Source organism: Benincasa hispida, chromosome 5 (assembly GCF_009727055.1).
Source record: "Benincasa hispida cultivar B227 chromosome 5, ASM972705v1, whole genome shotgun sequence".
In the NCBI taxonomy this organism is placed as follows: Eukaryota; Viridiplantae; Streptophyta; class Magnoliopsida; order Cucurbitales; family Cucurbitaceae; genus Benincasa; species Benincasa hispida.
In genome coordinates, this window is record NC_052353.1 from 21616485 (window position 1) to 21639551 (window position 23067).

Here is a 23067-nt window from a genome sequence, read left to right on the forward strand (position 1 = left end):
CTCCCTAAAATACTACCTAGCGTGTGGCACCAGGGGTCTTCTTTGCGCATTGGGTTTTCTGTAACTCGCGTGCCGCGACGCTGCCCTGTTTTTGGGCAACTTGACTTTTTTTCCTATTTTTCTTTCCCCCTTTCGATGTTTGGCTCGAGTTTGTCCTCATTAGACAATTTTGGTTCTTCTTAGTTCTTTTTGACTCTAAATCTCCAACTCGAACAGAACCCTATGAAATCACTAACAAAGGCACATTAAATCGAATAAAACCATAGACCACTATTCTAAAACCACGGTAAGTAACACACATTTTAAGTGTGTTCAACTTCATGTGTATTTGATGTAATTTTAAGTGTGATGTTTATTTACTGATATATTTTGTTTAATTTAGATTTCAAGATAACCTTAACCAATTAAAAAATAGTTATTTTTCAAAACTAAACTCAACCTTGGTAGTAATCAAATTAATTAAATTAAATTAATACACTAAAATATTTGAGACACAATATCATACTAAAACTAATTTTAATATAATGATAATTACTAACATTTAATCTAAATTTTAGAATTGTGTTTTTAGAATAATAAAGAAAACGTACCGTTGCAAGATGCGCGGATAAGTACCGTGTAATCATGTATACAAACACCGAAGCCATGGACGTTCTTCACCGCCCCTTGTGGCTCGGCGGCTCCCCCTTTTTTCCACTTCCCAAATTTCAAAGCACAGGAGCTTCGACCTCGCTAGAATTCCGACCAGCTTCCCCTTCTCCCCACTTGCGCACTTTGCTTTCAATTCACTCTCGTTTTTCTCTCGGTGAGTCGATTCGAAGATTCCCCCATCTCGTAACCAATTTCTTTCAAATTGCTTAGGTTCCTTGTTATCCAATTAATTCCTGTTTTCTTTGATTTTTTTTTTGTTCATCGAATTGATTCTGGGTTATTCTGAATCGTCTCGTATGCTTCTGGCCTCATTTATTTCCTTTCAAATTGTTGGGGTTCCTTGTTATCGCAATGAATTCTTGTTTCTGTAAGTTGTTGGTTGCTTCCTGCAGTTTCATTTGCAACGCCCGAGAGCCCGGTGGGCGAGGCGATCGATGCTGATACGCGAGAATGGGCGATGCAAGGTATGTTTAGTTCTCTTAAAAACAATATTTCAATTCCCAGACTGAAACTACCGTGTTCATGATGTTCTGTTCTAATTATTGAACACCCTCTGTTGCCTTTATGCTTTTTTTTCTTTTAAATTTATTTTTTTAATACTAATTATTAACTAACGCTCCGATGTAAAGGTCTCGGAAGTAAAACTAACAAGAACTAGGCAGCCTCCCCCCTTCCGACCACCCCACTGGAGCTCACCATGCCCTCCCTAGCCTTCCTTCCCTCTAACCGCTTCTCCCACCCCTCTCCCTCTGCCCCCTCCGGGCTCTTTCACTTCCTCCGATCTCCTTTCTTGCCCTGTTTCCAGCCCTGTCTTTTAACTCTTACTGGTTCGAGTAAAAGGGAGCATTTTGTGTAAAGACCTTTCGACTCCTTGATAGGAGTGCTTTCCGGTCATGGATTAAAAGCTGTAACATATTGGGTCATTTCTTTTGTATGTGGCAAGAGGGTCCAGGATTCATAGTGGAAGATTTGAAAAAAGGTCAGTCCTTGTTCCTCTCTTTAGCAGTAGCCAATTGGCTAAAAGAAAGCTTCAGAAAACTTTTGTTTGCCTCAACGGCCGAGTTCTTTTTGTTAAAAGAAAGAGTAGACGAGAGTTTCATACGTCTAGCCAAATTTAGAGTCAAAGGCAATTGGTTTGTAGAATGTGCAGTGTGGCCTACCACAGGGAGAAGAAAGAATATTCATGTTCCTTATGGGGTTGGATGCTCAGGTTGGCAAGAGTTCAAGGAAATGATTGATGCCAACATCCATATCTTTAAAGATAATTCAGCTCAGGAAGCCCCTCAAGTGAAGAGTTTCTCAGAAGTGGTGAAAGGTAGGTTCTCTCAACCATATCTAAAGCCTTCAAAGTTTAAATATGTTGCAATTCAAAAATCCTATAGTCAAGGTCAATTAAATCAAGAAAAGGGTTCTTATTGGATTAAAAAAGATCATGAAGTTCTCAAAGAAGATTTGAGTAGTTTATGGCTCATCTCAAGGCTGTTAGTCTTCAATTAATGGAAGGATATCTCGAAGGTATTGAGTGAGGCCTTTAAAACCAGTGTCACTATCAATCCTCTGTTTGCAGATAAAGCTTTAATCAAAGTCATCAATGGTGATTTGGCCACTTTGATATCAAATCCGGGCAAATGGCAGTCGATTGTTCCTTTTCACTTGCTGTTCGAAAAGTGGAATCCCAAAATGCATGGAAGAGCCTCTGTGATGAAAGGTTTTGGTGGTTGGATTTCAATCAAGAATCTTCCATTGGAATTTTGGGGAAGAAATACCTTTGAAGTCATAGGTGCTTATTTTGGGGGTTTGGAATCAATTGCCTCAGAAACTCTTAACCTAACTAATTGTTTGGAAGCCAAAATTCAAGTTAGAAGAAATCTATGTGGATTTATGCCAGCCACAATTGAAATAAAGGATGCAATTCGTGGGAATTTTTTTCTAAATTTTGGAGATGTCGAATGTTTAGAAGTTCCTTCTAAGGCAGTGGGGAATTTATTATTTAAAGACTTTTCTAATCCTATTGACCTTGTTAGGTTAAACGATGTAATTAAAGATGGAGTTAATTTCAAATTGGATATTTTGGAATGGAATTTCCTTGTCTCTTCACATTCCAAACCCACCTTTTCAAGGAACCCGAATCGGTCCAAGAACCCCTGCAAAGAGATGAAATTTACACAGAAGAAGTCGAAAAGTCTCATTCTCCCCTTGCAAGGTGTTTATTTACAAAGAATCCAACCACCCCTGCCTCTTTTACTGTCGAGGAAGTTGTCTAACACCCTGTAAGTGAAACGATTATTGTGAAAGAAGTTGAAGAGTCACTGCACTTTAATGAAAAAGTTGAAAAGGTGCCTAGATCCTTTAAGAAGAAAGAGAAGGGAAGCCTTTAATGGGGTATCCAGCCCCTTGGCTAAGGAATCTGAACAGTCACCTATTCAAAAAAATAAAAGTCTATAGGAATTAAAGTTAATTTTATTTCGAAGCAATCAACAGTGATTTTCTCAAGCAGCAAATTTGCCCCTTCGTCTTCCAAGGCTGTTGCTCTGCTCCCCTGTTCCAGTCCGGGTAAGTCTCCCTCCCCTGTTTTCACTAAAAATCCGGCTCCTCTATTTCAGCCGGCCTTTGAGCTAGCCCCAAAAGTCCTTGCCCCCTCCTCGGCACTCCTCCTCCCTCCCTGCAGTAAATAAGCGCCATAGGCAAGCAAAACAGGGGCTAAACGTTAGCACAAATTCAAGTATCCCCCCTGCCTTTTTAAATCATTCCCTACATTTCATCAGAAGAAAGTTAGCCAAGGACTCATCCAAGAAACCAAGCTTTAAAGCCAAGTCAGTGGCAATTCACAACCTGGATTTATTAGAAGCCCAATGCACCCAAATTCAAGGACAGCCTCAATGTTTCAGGCCAGGCTCCCCTTCTCCTCTCCCTACTCTCTTTGAACACTGTTTTTTCATTACCTAATACAGAGCTTACATCCTTGAGAGGTTCCACAACCCATCCGGGGGAGTTCCCAGCAGATAAAGGGGAGGTCCTCATTGATTTTCCTTTCAGTGTGAGTAGTGAAGAAGAGGTTTGGGCAAGATCAGTTGGTTTTTCAGAAGAAAAGAGTAAAGAGGACCCTAGTTCAAGATTTGAACCCCTGTTTCAGACAGAGGATGACAATTTTTTAGAGGTGGTTGGTTCAATTTTTCCAGCCATTCCTTGTGATCTTGCAGCTCATTTAACCTCAATTGTCAAGGATTGTCATCTCATCCTTGATTAATGTTTAAAAGTTGAGGCTACAATCCTTCCTTTAAGTCTGAATCATGAGAATTGTGTCGTGGAATACTAGAGGCCTGAAAGATGTTAACAAAAGGTTAGCTCTCAAGCATTTTCTAAAGAAAATTAATCCTACAGTAGTTCTAATTCAAGAGTAAAAAAAAGACAGCTTTGAAGTGAGTTTCATCAAACGCTTGTGGAGTTCTAAAGATATAGGCTGGGAATTTGTGGAATCTTATGGTTATTCAGGTGGATTATTGACTCTATAGGATAAGAATTTGATCTCAGTTATTGAAAGTTTGAAGGGGGAGTATTCGTTATCAGTAAAATGCATCACTGTTTGCAATAAGACTGGCTGGATCACTAATGTCTATGGACCAAATGATTACAAAGAGAGAAAATTCATGTGGCCAGAGCTTTTATTTCTTTCATTTTATTGTGTAGAAGCATGGTGTATCGGGGGAGATTTTAATATCACAAGATGGGCACATGAAAGATATCCGTTGGGCAGCACTAAAGGAATGGGGAAGTTTAATAACTTTATAGACCAAGCCAATCTTTTGCAGTTACGGTTGGGAAATAGCAACTTCACTTGGTCTAGGGAAGGTGTTTTAGCTTCAAGATCTCTTTTAGATCGACTTTTCATCACCAAAACGTGGGATGAGTTGTTTGAGAACTCTAGAGCCAACAGACAAGTAAGATGGATCACTTTCCAATTTTGCTAGAAGCGGGGTCGTTGAGCTGGGGTCCTTCCCCTTTTAGATTTTGTAACAACTGGTTGTTTAATAAGGAGTGCGTCAAAATCATCGAATCAGCTTGGTCTAGTAGCATCATTCAAGGGTGGGCTGGTTTTGCCCTTAATCAGAAATTGAAATGTGTAAAGGCAACAGTAAAGGAGTGGTACTCTAAATTTCAGAAAGATCAAAGAAGCAAAGAAGAGGGACTGTTAAAAGAAATTGAAAAATGGGATGCTCTTGCTGATTGTTCTACCCTTGATAACAGTGAATTGGCACTTAGATCCACTTTAAAGTCAGATTTAATGTTTCTTTACAGGTCGGAGGAAATTAATTTAAATTCAGAAAAGTAAGTTGAATTGGTTGAAGTTGGAAGATGAGAACACAAGCTTTTTCCATAAGTATTTAGCTGCAAAGAAGAGAAGAAATTTCATAGCTGAATTAATAGATGATCAAGGGGTGCCAACAACTTCCTTTCAAGAGATTGAACATCTAATCCTGAATTTTTACAGCAACATATTCCTGAAGTCTCCGGGTTTAAGGCATCTTCCATTGAACCTTGATTGGTCTTGTATCAATGCTACTCAGAACATAAGCTTACATGCCAAGTTCTCTCCTGAAGAAATCAAGGCTGCGGTAAGGAAACTAGGAAAATGTAAAGCACCAGGACCCGATAGTTTCACAGTGGAGTTTCTGCTGAAATTTTGGCACTTGATCAAGGATAATCTGCATTGACCTTTGAAGATTTTTATAATAATGGTAAGCTAAATGCTTGCATAAAGGAAAACTTCATTTGTCTTATTCAAAAGAAGAAAATAGCAGTCAAAGTAAGTGACTTTAGGCCAATTAGCTTAACTACAGTGATATATAAGGTTGTTGCAAAGGTGCTAGCTAAAAGATTAAAATTGGTAATGCCATTATAGCCTCTTCCCAAAGTGCCTTTATTGAAGGAAGGTAAATTTTAGACCCCATCCTCATTGCTAACGATGCTGTAGAAGAGTATAGAGTGAAAAAGAAGAAAGGATGGATCCTCAAACTTGATTTGGAGAAGGCCTTTGACCGTGTGAATTGGGATTTCCTAGAAAAGGTGTTGAGAAGCAAAAACTTTGATCAGAAATGGATTGATTGGATTCTGGGCTGTGTTAAAAATCCAATGTTTTCTGTGTTCATCAACGGAAAACCAAGGGGAAGAGTGGTTGCCACTAGAGACATTAGGCAAGGTGATCCCCTCTCACCTTTCCTTTTCCTTCTAGTAAGTGAAGTTTTAAGTGCTTTGGTTCAGGGGGAAGATCATAAGCAGTTTTTTGCCTTAAGGAGTGGCGGCAAAGCTCTTGATTGAGATCATTCAAGCCGGTCTATATGAAGGTTTTGTGGTTGGCAAAGATAAAATCCAGATCTCCATCCTTCAATTTGCGGATGATATGCTCTTGTTTTGTAAGTATGACAGCAGCATGCTTGCAAAACTAAAGCAAACGGTGGGGTTTTTCGAATGGTGCTTAGGGTAGAAGGTAAATGGGATAAATCAGCTCTTTATGGTGTAAATGTGGATGAAAAAGAGTCGCTTTCAATGGCTGCTGCATTAAATTGTAAGGCTGATCAGCTTCCAATCCTCTATCTTGGGCTGCCTCTAGGAGGGTACCCGAAGAAGCTATCTTTTTGGCAACCAGTTTTGGACAACTTCCAAGCCAAATTGGATAAATGGAAGAGTTTCAATCTTTCTAGATGAGGTAGAGTCACATTATGCAAGTCAGTTCTATCTAACCTCCCAACACACTTCATGTCCATATTTATATTGCCGGAAGGAGTTGCTTCGAAATTGGAGAGAATCATAAGAAATTTCTTTTGGGAAGGGCACAATGGCAGCAAGCTAAATCATTTGGTGAAGTGGGCTATGGTTCAAAAACCATTGTCAGATGGAGGCCTCGGCCTTGGTGGATTCAAATTTATGAACCAAGCCCTACTTGCTAAATGGGGCTGGAGGTTCTTCAAAGAAGAAGGCTCATTTTGGGGGCAAGTTATCAGAAGCATCCATGGCACGGACCCTTTCAATTGACACACGACAGGTAAAGGGGGTAGAAGTCTGAGAAGCCCTTGGATTAGTATATCTAAATCTTGGCTAAAAGTTGAATCGTTGGCCACTCTTAAGCTTGGAAATGGTAGAAGAATTGGTTTTTGGCTGGAACCTTGGGTGGGAGCGACTCCTTTCCGTTCCTTATTCCCAAATCTCTTCCGAATATCTTTGTTACCAAACGGTTCGGTTGTTGACCATTGGGACACCAATTTGGCAGCTTGGTCAATAATCACCTTTCGCCAATTGCTTAAAGATGATGAAATCACCTCCTTTCAAGATTTGCTTGGGGTCATTGCAACAAGGAAAGTTTCAGAATTTGTTGATAGCAAGGTATGGTCTATCTCAGCCTCGGGACTCTTTACGGTCAACTCACTTAGAATACCTTTCCCACTCCTCCCCAATGGATAAATCTCTATTCTCGGCCCTATGGAAGACTTACAGCCCAAGAAGAATTAACATTCTTGTATGGATAATGCTTAGTGGGCAGTTGAATGTAGCCTCGGTGTTGCAAAGTAAGATGGCCGCCAACAAGATCTCTCCTTCAATATGCCCTTTGTGTCTAAATTGGTCAGAAGACTCCCTCCACCTTTTCTTTCATTGTTTCTATTCAGCTTGGTGTTGGAATAAGTTGCTGTCCTTCTTCAACATCTCATGGGTTATGTGTAATGACTTTAAGGGCAACTTGCAGCAGCTGTTAGTTGGTATAGACCTTCACAAACCCAACAATTTTCTGTGATGGAATGCTGTAAAGGCATTGCTGGCTGACCTTTGGTTTGAAAGAAATCAGAGGGTGTTCCATGATAAGGTACTTGGATGTCAAGATCGATTCGAATCAGCCCGTCGGCTAGCTTCTTCTTGGTGTATGATCTCCAAGCACTTTAATGCCTACAGTTTATCAGAATTTAATCTCAATTGGAGGGTGTTTGCCTCCCTCCCAAGTGACGGGATTTAGTTTCTTCAGCATCAAGTGGTTTTCTTAGTTTTTTCATTGTTTTTTCAGATTGTTTATTTAATTATTAGCCCCGTTGTTTGTCCTTTTGGGAATGTAAAGAAGCTATGCAAGCTTTAAGCTTGTCTTAGATAATTATTGAATATGATGAGGGCACTAAGGGGGTGTCAACCTAGTTGAGATGCCCGGGTGCGCTAGCTGATCCGTTTTGGTTTTTGGTTGTTATTTAGCTCATTGTATAATCCTCTTGTACTTTGGGCTTTTGCTCGATATTCTCTTAAATTAACGAATTGTTTCCGTTTTAAAAAAAAAAACAAGAACTAGGCATATAATTGAAAATTCTTTGAGGATGAAAGTTTGTAATTCGAACAATAGTTTAGTAAGAAAATTGTTTTCTTATCAGGTATCCAACATTTCCAGTTATGGAAGATGATAAAATCTTTATTAGATATAATGCCCTTTATTTTTATTATTATTATTTTTTTTGCTTTCATATAATCTCGTGCCCAGGTCAAATAAATATTGCTGTGACATGTTTGACTTCAAACGTTAGGCTTTTCCAAGCATTAAAATTTGGTCACTATTAGGTCGCCCTTGGTTCCTTGAATGGTTGTTAAACCATTTTAATGGGTTGACATAAGAATAAGTGACTTATTAGTTGTATCTTCGTCAATTGTGGTCAATGTTTGTGTTAAATGACGTTCAATTTTAAATGCTGCTTTATGAATATTCACTTGAATGACAAATTGCTTAAGCCTTTTTATTATTTTAACATCCTTAAAATATCTATTGCAACTATTTTTAAGACCCAACAGGGTGTTTGTTGCCCCAGATTTTGACATTTCACATCAATTGTATTGGATGCATCTAATTCCCATTTATCCATTTTAGATTCAGTGGTGTTTTCAGCACAATGGAAGTGATATAACCTGTGCTTCTTGTTGCTGACAGATTTTTATTTATTAAGGAAAGAAGTGGAAACAACCTCAGAGCGTGTGGAAGAGATAAGGAACTCTGCCGGTTTGTTACAGTTGGACCAAGAACTTGCAGACTTGGAATCTAAGGCTGCTGATAGCTCTTTCTGGGATGACAGATCTATGGCTCAACAAGTTCTCGTGGCCCTGACTGACGTGAAAGATAAAATAAATATGCTTACTGATTTCAGAACTCAGGTACCTATCATGCAGTCTTATATTTAGAGCACTCTGTTCTTTTTAAGAATAAGAAACGCAATTTTTTATTAGAGTAATGAAAAAGATCAATGCTAAAAAATACAAGCGCCAAAACCAAAAGGAGGAGGAAAAAAAAAGCGAGAAGAAAAACTTCATAGACATAATAAGAACTAAAAATTTCTCGATTCATACAAATATCTGTTTGGCCTCTGGTTAAGAAAGTTTATTCTAGGAGGGGCAAGAAGGGTATTTCACCCAGACAAGTAGTGTATAGCAGTGTAGCAATGTAAGAGCAAGAGAGAATGTCATTATAATGTTTGGAAAGGGTGAGGGTGTCCTTATCTAGGATTTTGTATAAAAAGGACTGTAAGAGTCTTTTGGGAAAGATTAGTTCCTCTGAATTGGCTGGGGATTATCTTTTATTTTTCTTTATCTTTATGTTTGTTCTAGGGAAGAATAGTTTTGTGATCCATTTTGGAACTTGTGATCGTTGTTCGTTATTTTGGAAATATATATCATAGTAAGGAGTATCTTTACAAGTGGTATCATAGCCGTTCAAAAATTTGGGGCGATGGTCAAAGATGACGTAGAAATAGTTTGAAGAATGATTGAATGCTACAAGGATGATCTCGGAGGAATAAAGAAAGAACTTCAAAGACTTCCTGTTATGGAGAAGTCGATTGAGAAGATAAATGATGAGATCCATTCGTTGGACGCGATGATTAAGGAGATGTATGGGGATTGAAAACGTTCGAAAACATCTGAGCTAACGTAAGCGTCAACTGGGAAGAGAAAGGTAAGAAAGATTGATGTGATGAAAACAATCGATGAGGCAGAGGACGGGGAGACCTCAAATCGTCATGAGAATGGGGAAAGACTGAAATGGATTAAGTTAAAAAAATTAGAGATAGGTTTTCAACAGTTAAGACGTGGGCGGGTAGTATTTTAGAGCTGAGCCGAGCATTGTTTTGAACTCCATTTGCTTACAGAGACAGAGAAGTTGAAGAATGCAATAGTGAATTTGGAGGGAAGAGCCTTGAACTGGTTTCGATGGGCGAGAAACCATCAAAAGTTTAAATCGTGGACAAAGTTGAAGAAGCGTATCTAGACTTGATTTCGATCGCATCAACAAGGGACACTGTGCACTCGATTCTTGGCAATCAAATAGGAAGGAACGATGACGGAGTTCTTGCAGTCGTTTGAGAAGTTGTCGGTGTCGTTGCTGAACATGGCAGAGGGTGCTTTAGAAAATACATTCACTAATGGGTTGGATCAGGTTGTTCGAATTGAAGTCTTACTAATGAGGCAATGGACCTGGATGATATGATGGACATGGCCTAGTTGATAGAGGATAAAATGGAAGCTGCTAAGGTAACCGAAGGCCCGAATGGGTGAAAAGAGCCCAAGTTCAATGGAAAACCTGTTAAAAAGTCGATGACAAAAAATTATGAAGGAATGACGACACACTATTACCTTGGCAGAGAAGATACTCATAAATCAAAAGGACTACAACTACAAAAAGTTATCAGACTTGGAGCTCCAAGCTAGATGTGATAAAGGCCTTTGTTACCAGTGTGACGAGAATTATTCAAAGGGTCATCATTATTAAAACAAAGAACTTTGACGGTTGATTTTTGCTCACGGAGTGGAAGATGACGAGATGGACAAAATGGAAATAAATGAACAAGTGCTTCAAGTTAGCCCCATTGTGGAGCTGTCACTCTCGTGGGTTTGATGACATCGAGACTTTCAAGTTAAAGGGAGTGGTCGATGATCAGGTGATGGTCCTTGTGGACTATTGTGCCACACATAACTTCATCGCACAATGAGTTGTTGAGGCAATCGACCTTCCCTTATTAGAGACTACTAGCTATGGGGTAGTAATGGCATGGGAGAAGTAGTCAAGGGCAAGGGAATCTGTAAGGGAGTGATCTTTCATTGATGACTTTCTATCGTTAGAGCTCGGAAATTGTTATGGCTTCTATTATGAAAACTTATGTTAGAAGGAACAAGTGGCCTGTTGATGTTGGGCCTAGTCAGTAATGGGCCTTTATTATCTTTTGTTATGTTTTGGGCTGGTTGCTTGTGTTGTCTGACTTATATATATTTTGTGGTGTTTGGGTTATGGAATATTTTATGTACTAACTGGATAGTGTGAACTTGAGAGAGGTCCGGTGCCCTCGAGTCCGCCGGTTGACTTGTATTATTGTAATTTCAATATCAATATCACGAAGGGGACCTAGTGTCCTTACAAGTGGTATCGAAGCACCTTTAACATCTTGGGAAGGATGAGGAATAGGACACAGAAGCAAATGAAAAGGAGTGGTTGAGTGCAACAGAGGCAGAGATGGGTGGTTTGAGAAAAGAGTTGCAAAGACTACCGGAGTTGGAGAAAGGAGTGGTCATAATAACGACAGAGATGCGGGACATACAAAAGACGTTGAAGGTTTTGGTAGAAGAGTTGCTGGAGGAACCCGATAGGGAAGGAAATGAAATGTCTAGAACTGAAGTTGTGGCCCGCAAGAGAATGACCAGAGAGCGGAATGAGGAAGGGGCAGAGGTTGAGGAAACTCAGAAAGACAGAGAGCTATCAAGGAGAAAGCTTGATGAAGGAGACGGGGAGAGGATCACGTCCAAGAAGGTGGAAATGCATGTTTTTAATGGAGAAGACCTTGACGGATAGTTCTTCCCAGCAGAAAGATATTTTCAACTCCACCAGTTGTCTGAGGTAAAGAAACTCACCGTAGTTGTGGTTAGCTTTGAAAGGTAGGCCTTAAATTGGTACTGTTGGGAGAAAAATCAGAGAAGGTAGCTTAAGGAGACTTGAAGAAACGACTGCCCTTTCGTTTCCGGCCGGTTAGGGATGGAACACTGTGTGCACGTTTTTTGAGGTTAGAAGGCTTGATGGCTGAATATCGCCAGAAATTTGAGGAGTTGTCGACGTCTCTTCCACATCTTTCTGATGAGGTGTTAGAAAGTACATTCTTGAATAGGCTGAAACCGTTGATAAGAGCAGAAATGGCCTGTTTTAGGCATGTTGGGCTGGAAGAGATGATGGCTGTGGCCCAATTAGTAGAGGATAGTTTGGATGAGGACAAGCCTAGGTTAGGTCCATCTGGGGAAATGAAATCTGATAGGAGGGTTGAGCCCAAATTTAATGCGAAATCGGCAGGGAAGGGACAAGAGGGCATGATGACTCGTATGATCACATTGCCTGAGAAAGTGATGTCAAATCAGAAAGAACCGTTGTATCGTTGTTGGACCGATTTGGAAATGCAAGGAGGGAACGATAAAGGGCTTTGTTATCGTTGTGGCGAGAAGTACAACCCTGGGCACTGTTGCAAAAATTGGGAACTTCGACTATTAGTTTTTTCTGACGAGGTGGCTGGAGACATGTTGACAAAAGGCAGGAAGGTTACGAAGGTACCGAGTGAAGTGTTGGAAGTGCCCCTACGCGTCGAGTTATCTTTGAACTCTGTTGTAGGGTTATCGACACCCTGAATCATGAAGTTGAAAGGGTTCATGGGTGAACAAGATGTGGTGATATTGATCGACTGCAGGGCCACGCACAATTTTATACCTCAAAGGCTAGTGGATAACTTGAAGCAGCCATTAACAAAAACCACAAGTTATGGAGTGGTCCTGAGCCTCGATGAGGCAGTCAAGGGAAAAGGAATATGTAAATCCGTGATCGTCTGTCTGCCCAAGATCATGATACAAGAGGATTTTCTTTCGAGTGAACTGGGAAATTTGGACCTTGTGTTGGGAATGCAGTGGCTCCGAAACAGGGGGCTATGATGGTTGATTGGAAGGCTCTTAGCATGTCGTTCACCATGGGTTCTTCTAGAAGAGTGCTGAGCGGAGATCTCACATTGGCTCGCTTGGAGATTTCTTTGAAGATGATATCAAGAATGTGGGATGAGGAGGATCAAAGCTTTCTCATCGAGTTTAAGGAGCTGGAAATCCAGAGTTCCGATTTTATTACAGAAACGGGAAACCCAAAGCTTTATCGGGTCTTGACTGAATACGAAGTTGTCTTTAACATGCCGAAAGGATTACCTTCGAAGTGTGCCGTGGATCATTGGATCTCTATCCAGGGAGGGCATGACCCCATTAACATAAGGCCCTTCAAGTATCTCCATGCCCTTAAAGCGAGATTGAAAATTTAATAGGGAATAATCCGACCAAGCGTCAGCCCATATGCCAGCCTGGTGATCCTTGTAAAAAAGAAAGATGGTAGCTGGCGGTTTTGTGTGGACTACCGCGCCCTAAATAGGGTTACAATTTCGGACAAGTTTCCTATTCTGGTGATTGAAGAGCAACTCGATGAGCTACACGGGGCCAAGGTCTTTTCCAAACTGGATCTGAAATTGGGATACCATCAAATTAGAGTGGTAGAAGAAGACCGCGTCCAGATGGTGTTTCGCACGCATGAAGGCCACTATGAATTCACGGTCATGTTGTTTGGCTTGACAAACGCACCAACGACCTTCCAATCTTTAATGAACTAGGTTTTTTGCCCTCTCATTTGCAAATACGTACTTGTTTTCTTTGACGATATTTTAGTTTACAGCCCGGACATGCATACCCATCTTGCACATCTATCAGTAGTGTTCAGTGTGTTGAAGAAGCATCAACTTTATGCTAATTATGAAAAATGCCAATTCGAGCGAGAGCACATTCAGTATTTAGGCCATTGGGTTTTCGCCAACAGGGTGGAAGCGGAGAGTGAGAAGATTCGGATGATGGTGGAATGGCCTGTACCGACCAATATGAAAGAATTACGTGGGTTTTTAGGCCTCACAGGCTATTATTGGCGTTTCGTTGAAGGGTATAGCCTAATCGCTGCCCTATTGCATGCTTTGATGAAGAAGAGTGCTTTTAAATGGACCAAGGAAGCTACTTTAGCTTTTGACTGGTTGAAGCATGCCATGATGACACTGCCACTGCGATTTTTGGCATTACCTGTCTTCCAGGTCGCCTTTGTCGTTTAGACAGACGCATCCGACTTGAGGGTGGGGGTTTGATGCTATCTTAGTGGTGGTGGACTGCCTTAGTAAGTATGCTCACTTTATCCTTGTCTCTCATCCGTTTTCAATTAAGGCTATTACGACAACTTTCATCAAGGAAGTGGTCTGGCATCACGGGTTTCCTAGTTTGATTGTTTCCGATCGAGACAAGATTTCTATTAGTCATTTATGGACATTGTTTTGGCTGTAGGGTACACAGCTTAGGTGCAAGACGACTTGTTAGCCCAAATCGGATGGTCAAACCGAAATTGTGAATAAATGTCTCAAAACGTATTTACGCTGTTTTAGTGGTGAGAAACCGAAGGCTTGGTCTAACCTTGTGGGCTAAATCATGGTATAATACCAACTTTCATGCTTCAATTCAACCGACGTTGTTTAAGATTGTGTTCGGGCGTGATTTTCCGCCATTATTGGGTTTTGGGAATTATGATATAGTCAATGGGACTCTTGAACAACAATTGATAGAAAGGGACCATGTGCTCACCACTTTGAAAGAACCGCTGGTGGTGGCCCAGGATCGTATGAAAAATTTCACTGATAAAAAACGACGGGAATTAAAATTTGAGGTGGGTGATTATGTGTCACACCCCCTTCCAGATTACTCTCTTAATCTGGAAAGAGATGTGACGGTAGCAGTTACTAGCCCTATTGCCTACACTTACCACCTAAGCTTTCTAACCTAAACACCAATCTGTTAAACATTATTAATGTACGCATACAGCATGCCTCCATAAGGTTCTACATAAGTTTATATAATCACATGCAAACAGTCATGATACAACATCTACAGGTAAAATATTTACAGTTGGACCCAAACATCATTAACAAAGCCCTAGTCCCTCTCAAAACATGTGTACATAGGTAGACCATCAACCTAAGTTCTTCTTGACAAGCCGGCCCTTTCAGTGGCAAGCAGCAGCAGGATCAACATTGAGGAATCTGACCGCTACCTGGAAAAGGAAAACATAGAAAATCTGTGAGCTAGTAGCCCAGTGAGTGACTATAGAATCATATTACACCATGCATTACATTACTATAAACATGTAAATATACCGATGGGCGTCTCAAGCAACTTCCTCTAAACATAAACATTGATAACTACTCTTAAACATCATTAAACATCATTATTCCCTAGTCGAGAACGAGCATATATTGCTCTAGCTCCCAACGTCTGTTACCGGCCAAGAGACCCATACTTTGGCCTCTCTTTGCTGGTATATGGCCTAGGAGACCCATACTTCGGCCTCTCATTCAGAACTACTTACGTGCACGTGGAGTTTTCTAAGTACCGTCAACACCTTAGGTACTATTACCCAGATACCTTCTCCGTGTCCTTCAGTATTGGGTTATTTCCTAGTATCAAATTAAGTTTCATTGCATGCCATTTACACAAAGACTCATTCCATCATAGCCTTCCTACAGAACACATCTTCAACATAGGAACTTAACTTTTATAATGAATTCACAACATACCTTGGCATGCGTTAAAACATATACAAGTTGGAGAAGATACACTATGTTATTCATTAAACATTTGTTGCTTGAGGAAGTATAAATTCATCATCAACATCACTGTAACTTACATGGTCCTTTATGCATAAGTATTGAAAGCATTAAGTTCATTTTAGTCATCCACAGCTTGTCGGGGCTCTGAACGGTTTATATGCCTCTCCTAGCTCTTCTTGGCATGAAATGACATAATTCTCGGTTAGATTCCTTAGAATTCTCAGCAAAATGCCTTAGATAGTTTGTTTACTAATGAAACTTTTATTAACAAAATCAACATTACTAGCGAGATGATCATCATGAGTGAGATCACCTTCATGAGCGAGATTTACCATTCCTAGCGAGATTTGGCACTTTCCAGCGAGATTCAGTGCAAAACCAGCGAGATTTCCGTCCTTAGCGAGATCCACCTCTCGCTCTTTATAGTGAGCTGCTTGCTTAATCTTCCTAAGCAGCTGCTTGTTTGTGCACAAATTTCCTGTTTTAACTTAAAAAATTCATAACTTAAAATCCAAGACTCTTTTTAAGAAACTTTCTTCTACAAACTTGTTTAGAATTGAGTTAACTTTCTTACCTTAAAATATCAGCCGAAAATTTCTTGTAGTTTGGCCTGGAGCTTCCAATCTTCACCCCGGGCCTTGATTAATTCGAGAATCTGCCCCTTCTGCAAATTCCTCACTTTTTGTTCTTCTCCTTTTGAGATCTTTCTCCGGCAAAACAACCTCGAAAACTAGATTCTCCCAGCTTTCAAATGGCATCGATCTCACTTAATTTGCTCATGTCATTTGCCAAAACCGAGCTTTTAAAGTTCCGCTTCCATTTATTCTTCCTGCCGCCTCTCGTGTTCAATGGTCAAGCCGCCACCTCATCCCGCACTTAGTGTTTCCTGCCAATTCCAATTAGTGAGCTCCTTCAATTAATTTGTTTTTCCTTCCCTTCCTTTATAACCCCTGTTAGTAAGCATGGATCTCCACTTATCAAATAATTAATATAACATTCCTTTGGCTAAACATGCTTATATAGAAAACTTAGAGTTCGGGGTTTACAATCACCTCCCCCTTAAAAGAAATCTCATCCTTGAAATTTACCTGATATATCATTCGAAAAATTGAGAATATCTCTCTCATTAGTTCTTCAGGTTCCTAGGTTGCCTCTTCGATTCCATGATTACGCCATAGTACCTTCACCAAAGGAATTGTCTTATTTCTGAGTACCTGGTTTTTTCCTATCTAAAATCTCGATGGCCTCTTCCTCGTAAGATAGATCTCCTTTGAGCTGTATTGGTTGTGCTGCCAATATGTGCATAGGATCAGACACATACTTCCTTAACATTGACACATGAAATACGTCGTGAATACAAGTTAGCTCCATAGGTAACTGCAATCTATATGCTGCTGGACCAACCCGTTCCACAACTTCATATAGTCCAATGTATCGCGGACTTAACTTCCCTTTCCTCCCAAATCGGAGAATTCCTTTCCATGGGAACAATCGAAGAAATACCCGATCTCCGACTTCAAATTCTAGTTCTCTTCTTTGCTTATCAGCATAGCTCTTCTGTCTATCACGAGCCACCTTAAGATTATCTCTGATAAGCTTCACATTCTCTGTTGTTTGTTGAACTAATTTCGGACCCCATAACTGTCTTTCTCCGACTTCGTTTTAGCATACTGGGGTCCTGCAAGGTCGGCCGTACAACACTTCATAGGGAGCCATTCCGATCCTAGAATGGTAGCTATTGTTATATGCAAATTCGATCAACGACAATTGCGTATCCCAACTTCTTTTGAATTGTAATATTCAAGCTCTTAACATATCTTCCAGTATCTGTATAGTTCTTTTCGACTGTCCATCAGTTTGTGGATGAAAAGCCGTACTGAAATGCAGTTTAGTGCCCATAGCCTTCTGTAGACTAGGCCAGAATTTTGAAGTAAACCTCGAGTCTTGGTCTGACACTATCGACACTGGGCTCCATATTGACTGATTATCCTATCTACATAGATCTTAACTAGACAGTCTAGTGTAAAAGTAACTTCTACTGGTATAAACTTGGCCGTCTTGGTTAGTCTATCGACTATTACCCAAATGCCATCGTATCCTGAGGGCGTCCTAGGCAATCCAAACAGAAAGTCCATTGTCACATGCTCCCACTTCCACTCAGGCACTGTGAGTGGGTTCAGTAATCCTGCTAGTCTTTGTCTCTTAGGTTTCCCTGTTGACAGACTAAACATCAATCAACATATTCTGCTATGTCTTTCTTCATCTCAAGCCACCAGTAAGATCTCTTCAAAGTTCTATACATCTTGGTGCTCCCTGGATGCATAGCATAAGCAGAACTATGTGCTTCTTCCAGAATGGCTTGCTTAAGCCGTAGCTTATTAGGCACACACATTCTTCCCTCCTTTTCTAGTACATTATCCGCTCTCACTTGAAAGTCAACTCTGATTCCCTTACTTACATCATTAGCAAACTTCTGAAGATCAGGGTCTTTCAACTGATCCTGCTTAAGGTCTTCTACTAAGGTAGGTCTTACCTGGAATGTAGCTAATCAATCCTCCTGACTGTCCCACTGATAAGGCGGTTCTAGAATTCTTGAATTCCTACAATAACATTCCTCTCATTGAGCCAATAATGGTCCTAGATCCCGAGGATTTCCTACTTCGTGCATCCGCTACAACATTAGCCTTACCAGGGTGGTACTTGATGGAACAGTCATAATCTTTGATTAGCTCAATCCATCTTCTTTGTCTCGGATTCAACTCTTTTTGATCAAAAATATATTTTAAGCTCTTGTGATCTGTGAGTATTCTACAACGCTCTCCAAATAAATAATGTCTCCACAACTTCAGAGCCAAAACAACTGCTGCCAGCTCTAGATCATGTGTAGGATAAATGCTCTCGTGCTTCTTAAGTTGACGAGATGCATATGCAATCACTTTCCCATCCTGCATCAGCAAACATCCCAATCCTTGTCGGGACGCGTCATAATAAATCTCAAATTCCTTACCTGGAACAGGCAAGGTAAGCACTGACGTTGATACTAGCCTCTGTTTCAGCTCCTGAAAAGCTCACACTCTGACGACCACTCAAACCTCACGCCTTTCCTGGTCAGGTTCATCAATGGAAGGGCTATCTTAGAGAAACCATCAACAAACCTCCTGTAATAACCTGCCAATCCTAGGAAACTGCGTATCTCTGAAACAGTCGTGGGTCATTCCCAATTAACTATTGCTTCCGTCTTTTGGGAATCTACACTAATACCATTTGCTGAAACAACATGCCCGAGAAATACAACCCGATCTAACAAAAAATCACATTTGCTGAACTTAGCATACAACTGCCTATCTCGCAGTGTCTGCAATACTATCCTCAGGTGGGTCATATGATCTTCTCTACTGCCAAAATATACCAATATATCATCAATGAATACTATCACGAACTGGTCCAAGTAGGGATGAAATACCATGTTCATAAGTCCATGAATACCGTAGGGGCATTTGTCAGTCCAAGTGACATTACTAGAGATTCATAATGTCCATATCTTGTTCTAAATGCGGTTTTAGGAATGTCAGCTTCCTTCACCTTCAATTGATGATAACTCGATCTCAGGTCTATCTTTGAAAACACCGTGGCTCCTCTTAGCTGATCAAACAAATCATCAATGCATGGTAACGGATATTTATTCTTAATTGTTACCTTATTCAGCTGCCTATAGTCGATACACAATCTAAATGTACCATCTTTCTTCCTTACAAATAACACTGGAGCTCCCCAAGGCGATACACTAGGTTGTATGTATTCCTTGTCAATTAACTCTTGCAGCTGAACCTTTAATTCTTTTAACTCAGTTGGCGCCATTCTGTACGGTGCCTGCGATATGGGAGTTGTTCCTGGAATTAAGTCAATAGTGAACTCCACTTCTCTATCGGGTGGCAATCCCGATAATTCCTCAGGAAATACATCCCGAAACTCATTTACCACGGGGACATCTTCTGTGTTCAGCTCTTTCCTCTGAGGCAATCACTACGTGAGCCAGATAGGCCTTACATCCCTTACTCAACAGCTTTCTAACTTTCACTGCTGATATTAGACTTTCCGTAGTTAATCTTTTGCTTCCTACCAGAACTGCGTCTTGGCCACTTGATTTTTTGAGCTTTACTTCTTTCTTGTAGCAGTCCACTAAAGCACGATATCTACATAGGAAATTCATCCCTAGGATAGCATCAAACTCTAACAAATCCAAGGAAAGTAAATCAACATAAAAGTCCTGACCATTGATCAACATTTCACAATGTTTATAACATTCCTATACTATTATCACATAAACATAAGTAAACTGTCCACATAATATGACATTACCGGTCACAACATCTGGAGACTCCGCTGCCTCCTGGTTTGTCACGGCATACACTCGCCCCTGTTGCTGGGGTTGACCTACGACACCCTTCTGCTTGGTACCATTTGACCCTTCGTCTCGATTTCTAGCGCCCTTTGGTTGGTTAACTGTCTGGGAGGTTGTCTGCTGTGCTGTTGGGGCTTCCCTGTTCACCCGAGGACAGTCTCTCTTGAAATGCCCTGCTTGTCCGCATTGGAAACATACCCGCCATCATAGCATATCCAAAATGCCTCTTGCCACAAACTAGGGCAATCGGTTTCCTGTCTGTGCTGGCTATCGATTCACCAGCTCGTGGTATCTCTGGTCGGCTGACTGCACTGGTCAAGGGTCTCGATTTCCTCTTCTTGGATCCTTGCCAACTCGTACCCCTGAATTGGCTTCCACTAGTCTGAATTGCAACTGGAGGTCGGGATCCCCTGTCTCTTGGTCCTACTACAGCCTCACTGCCCCTTTGCAGCTGCTCATCATCTGCCAAACTCCGCTCGACTCGTGTCGCCGTTTCTACTAACTGGTTAAAGTCTAGCCAATTAGTCGTAGATGTCACCAAAGTTCTAATCTCTTTCCTCAAACCTTGTTCAAACTTCCTGCATCTATCTCTTTCCTCAGCAATAATCGGTAGAGCATACTGTGATAACTCTATAAATTTCTGCTCATATTCTGCCACTGACATCGTTCCCTGCGTCAATCTGAGGAACTTATCCCTTTTCGCATCTCGGAATGAGCTGGGGTAATACTTGTCTTCAAAGGCCTTCCTGAACTCAGGCCATAACATCGCATCTGTACTAGCTCGTCTGGCGGATATCACCTTCCACCATTTCTCCGCTCCTTTCTGTAGTAGAAAGGTGGCTAATCCTACCTTCCTGTCTTCTGGACAGCTCATAACATTGAAACATTTTTCAACTACATCCAACCATAACTCGGCTTCAGCTGGGTCCACTATACCTTCAAATGTCACAGCCCCTAGGGCTTTAAACCTCTCAATGCCATATTTCTTCTCTGGGTCGGCTCGTACTGAGCCCACACTGGTTGCTAACCTCTGCGCTATCCTGTCAAAAACTATATCTTCTAGCTGGGAATCTACCCTTGTCTGGAGAGTACTAGACTCTTTCTCAGACGTCACTTCCTGGCCCACTGGATTGTTCACCTTCCTCTTTCCACCTGATGGGTCCTAACTAACCTCCGGGCCTCTATTGGTAGGGTCAGTATTCCTGCCTCCTATCTGCCTACTCTGTCTGTCACTTTGCCTCGGCATTCCACCTATTACAATGTACACATGTTAGGGACTCACACTTTATGGACTTAGACTTCTGCATGAACTTTCCCTCTTATTCCCAAAACCTTATGCTCTGATACCAACTTGTCACACTCCTTTCCAGATTACCCTTTTAATCTCGAAAAAGATGTGACGGTAGCAGTTACTAGCCCTACTATCAGCACTTACCACCTAAGCTTTCTAACCTAAACACCAACCTGTTAAACATTATTAATGTACGCATACAACATGCCTCCATAAGGTTCTACATAAGATTATATAATCACATGCAAATAGTCATGACACAACATCTACAGGTAAAATATTTACAGTTGGGCCCAAACATCACTAACAAAGCCCTAGTCCCTCTCAAAACATGTGTACATAGGCAGACCATCAACCTAAGTTCTTCTTGACAAGCCGGGCCTTTCAGTGGCAAGCAACAGCAGGATCAACCTTGAGGAATTTGGCCGCTACCTGGAAAAGGAAAACATAGAAAATCTGTGAGCTAGTAGCCCAGTGAGTGACTATAGAATCATATTAACCATGCATTACATTACTATAAACATGTAAATATACCGATGGGCATCTCAAGCAACTTCCTCTAAACATAAACATTGATAACTACTCTTAAACATCATTATTCCCTAGTTGAGAACGAGCATACATCGCTCTAGCTCCCAACGTCTGTTACCTGCCAAGAGACCCATACTTCGGCCTCCCTTTGTTGGTATATGGCCTGTCTCTTATACACATCTAGATGTGTATAAGAGACAGATCTGTGAGCTAGTAACCCAGTGAGTGACTATAGAATCATATTACACCATGCATTACATCACTATAAACATGTAAATATACCGATGGGCATCTCAAGCAACTTCCTCTAAACATAAACATTGATAACTACTCTTAAACATCATTATTCCCTAGTCGAGAACGAGCATACATTGCTCTAGGTCCCAACATCTGTTACCGGCCAAGAGACCCATACTTCGGGCTCCCTTTGTTGGTATATGGCCTAGGAGACCCATACTTCGGCCTCTCATTCAAAACTACCTACGTGCACGTGGAGTTTTCTAAGTACCGTCAACACCTTAGGTACTATTACCCAGATACCTTCTCCGTGTCCTTCAGTACTAGGTTATTTCCTAGCATCAAATTAAGTTTCATTGCATGCCATTTACACAAAGACTCATTCCATCATAGCCTTCCTCCAGAACGCATCTTCAACATAGGAACTTAACTTTTGTAATGAATTCACAACATACCTTGGCATGCGTTAAAACATATACAAGCGGGAGAAGATATGCCATGCTATTCATTAAACATTTATTGCTTGAGGAAGTATAAATTCATCATCAACATCACTGTAACTTACATGGTTCTTTATGCATAAGTATTGAAAGCATTAAGTTCATTTTAGTCATTCACAGCTTGTCGGGGCTTTGAACGGTTTATATGCCTCTCCTAGCTCTTCTTGGCCTGAAATGACATAATTATCGGTTAGATTCCTTAGAATTCTCAGCAAAATGCCTTAGATAGTTCGTTTACTAATGAAACTTTTATCAACAAAATCAATATTACTAGCGAGATGATCATCATGAGTGAGATCACCCTCATGAGCGAGATCATCCTCATGAGCGAGATTTACCATTCCCAGTGAGATTTGGCACTTTCCAGCGAGATTCAGTGCAAAACCAGCGAGATTTGGCACTTCCAGCGAGATTCGGTGCAAAACCAGCGAGATTTGGCACTTCCAGCGAGATTCAGTGCAAAACCAGCGAGATTTCCGTCCTTAGCGAGATCCACCTCTCGCTCTCGCTCTCTACAGTGAACTGTCTGCTTAATCTTCCTAAGCAGCTGTGTTTACGCACAAATTTCCTGTTTTAACTTAAAAAATTCATAACTCAAAATTCAGGACTCTTTTTAAGAAACTTCCTTCGACAAACTTGTTTAGAATTGAGTTAACTTTCTTACCTTAAAATATCAGCCGAAAATTCCTTGTAGTTTGACCTGGAGCTTCCAATCTTCACCCCGGGCCCTAATTAATCCGAGAATCTGCC

At 40.9% G+C, this 23067-nt stretch overlaps 1 protein-coding gene across 4 annotated transcripts in view; it reads left to right on the forward strand.

Annotated features, from left to right (window-relative positions):
- Positions 1–606: 606 nt before the first annotated feature.
- The window catches only part of LOC120077504 (peptide chain release factor PrfB1, chloroplastic-like), a 73028-nt gene continuing 50567 nt past the window's right edge, over positions 607–23067 (forward strand). For 2 of the 4 annotated variants that reach the window (XM_039031410.1, XM_039031411.1), the window contains exons 1-3: positions 607–805; positions 1044–1115; positions 8600–8820. In XM_039031410.1, the coding sequence (XP_038887338.1) occupies positions 625–805; positions 1044–1115; positions 8600–8820 (474 nt within the window). In that variant the 5' untranslated portion in view covers positions 607–624. The remainder of the gene's footprint in view (positions 806–1043; positions 1116–8599; positions 8821–23067) is intronic. The other 2 variants (XM_039031409.1, XM_039031412.1) reach the window with 2 other exon arrangements.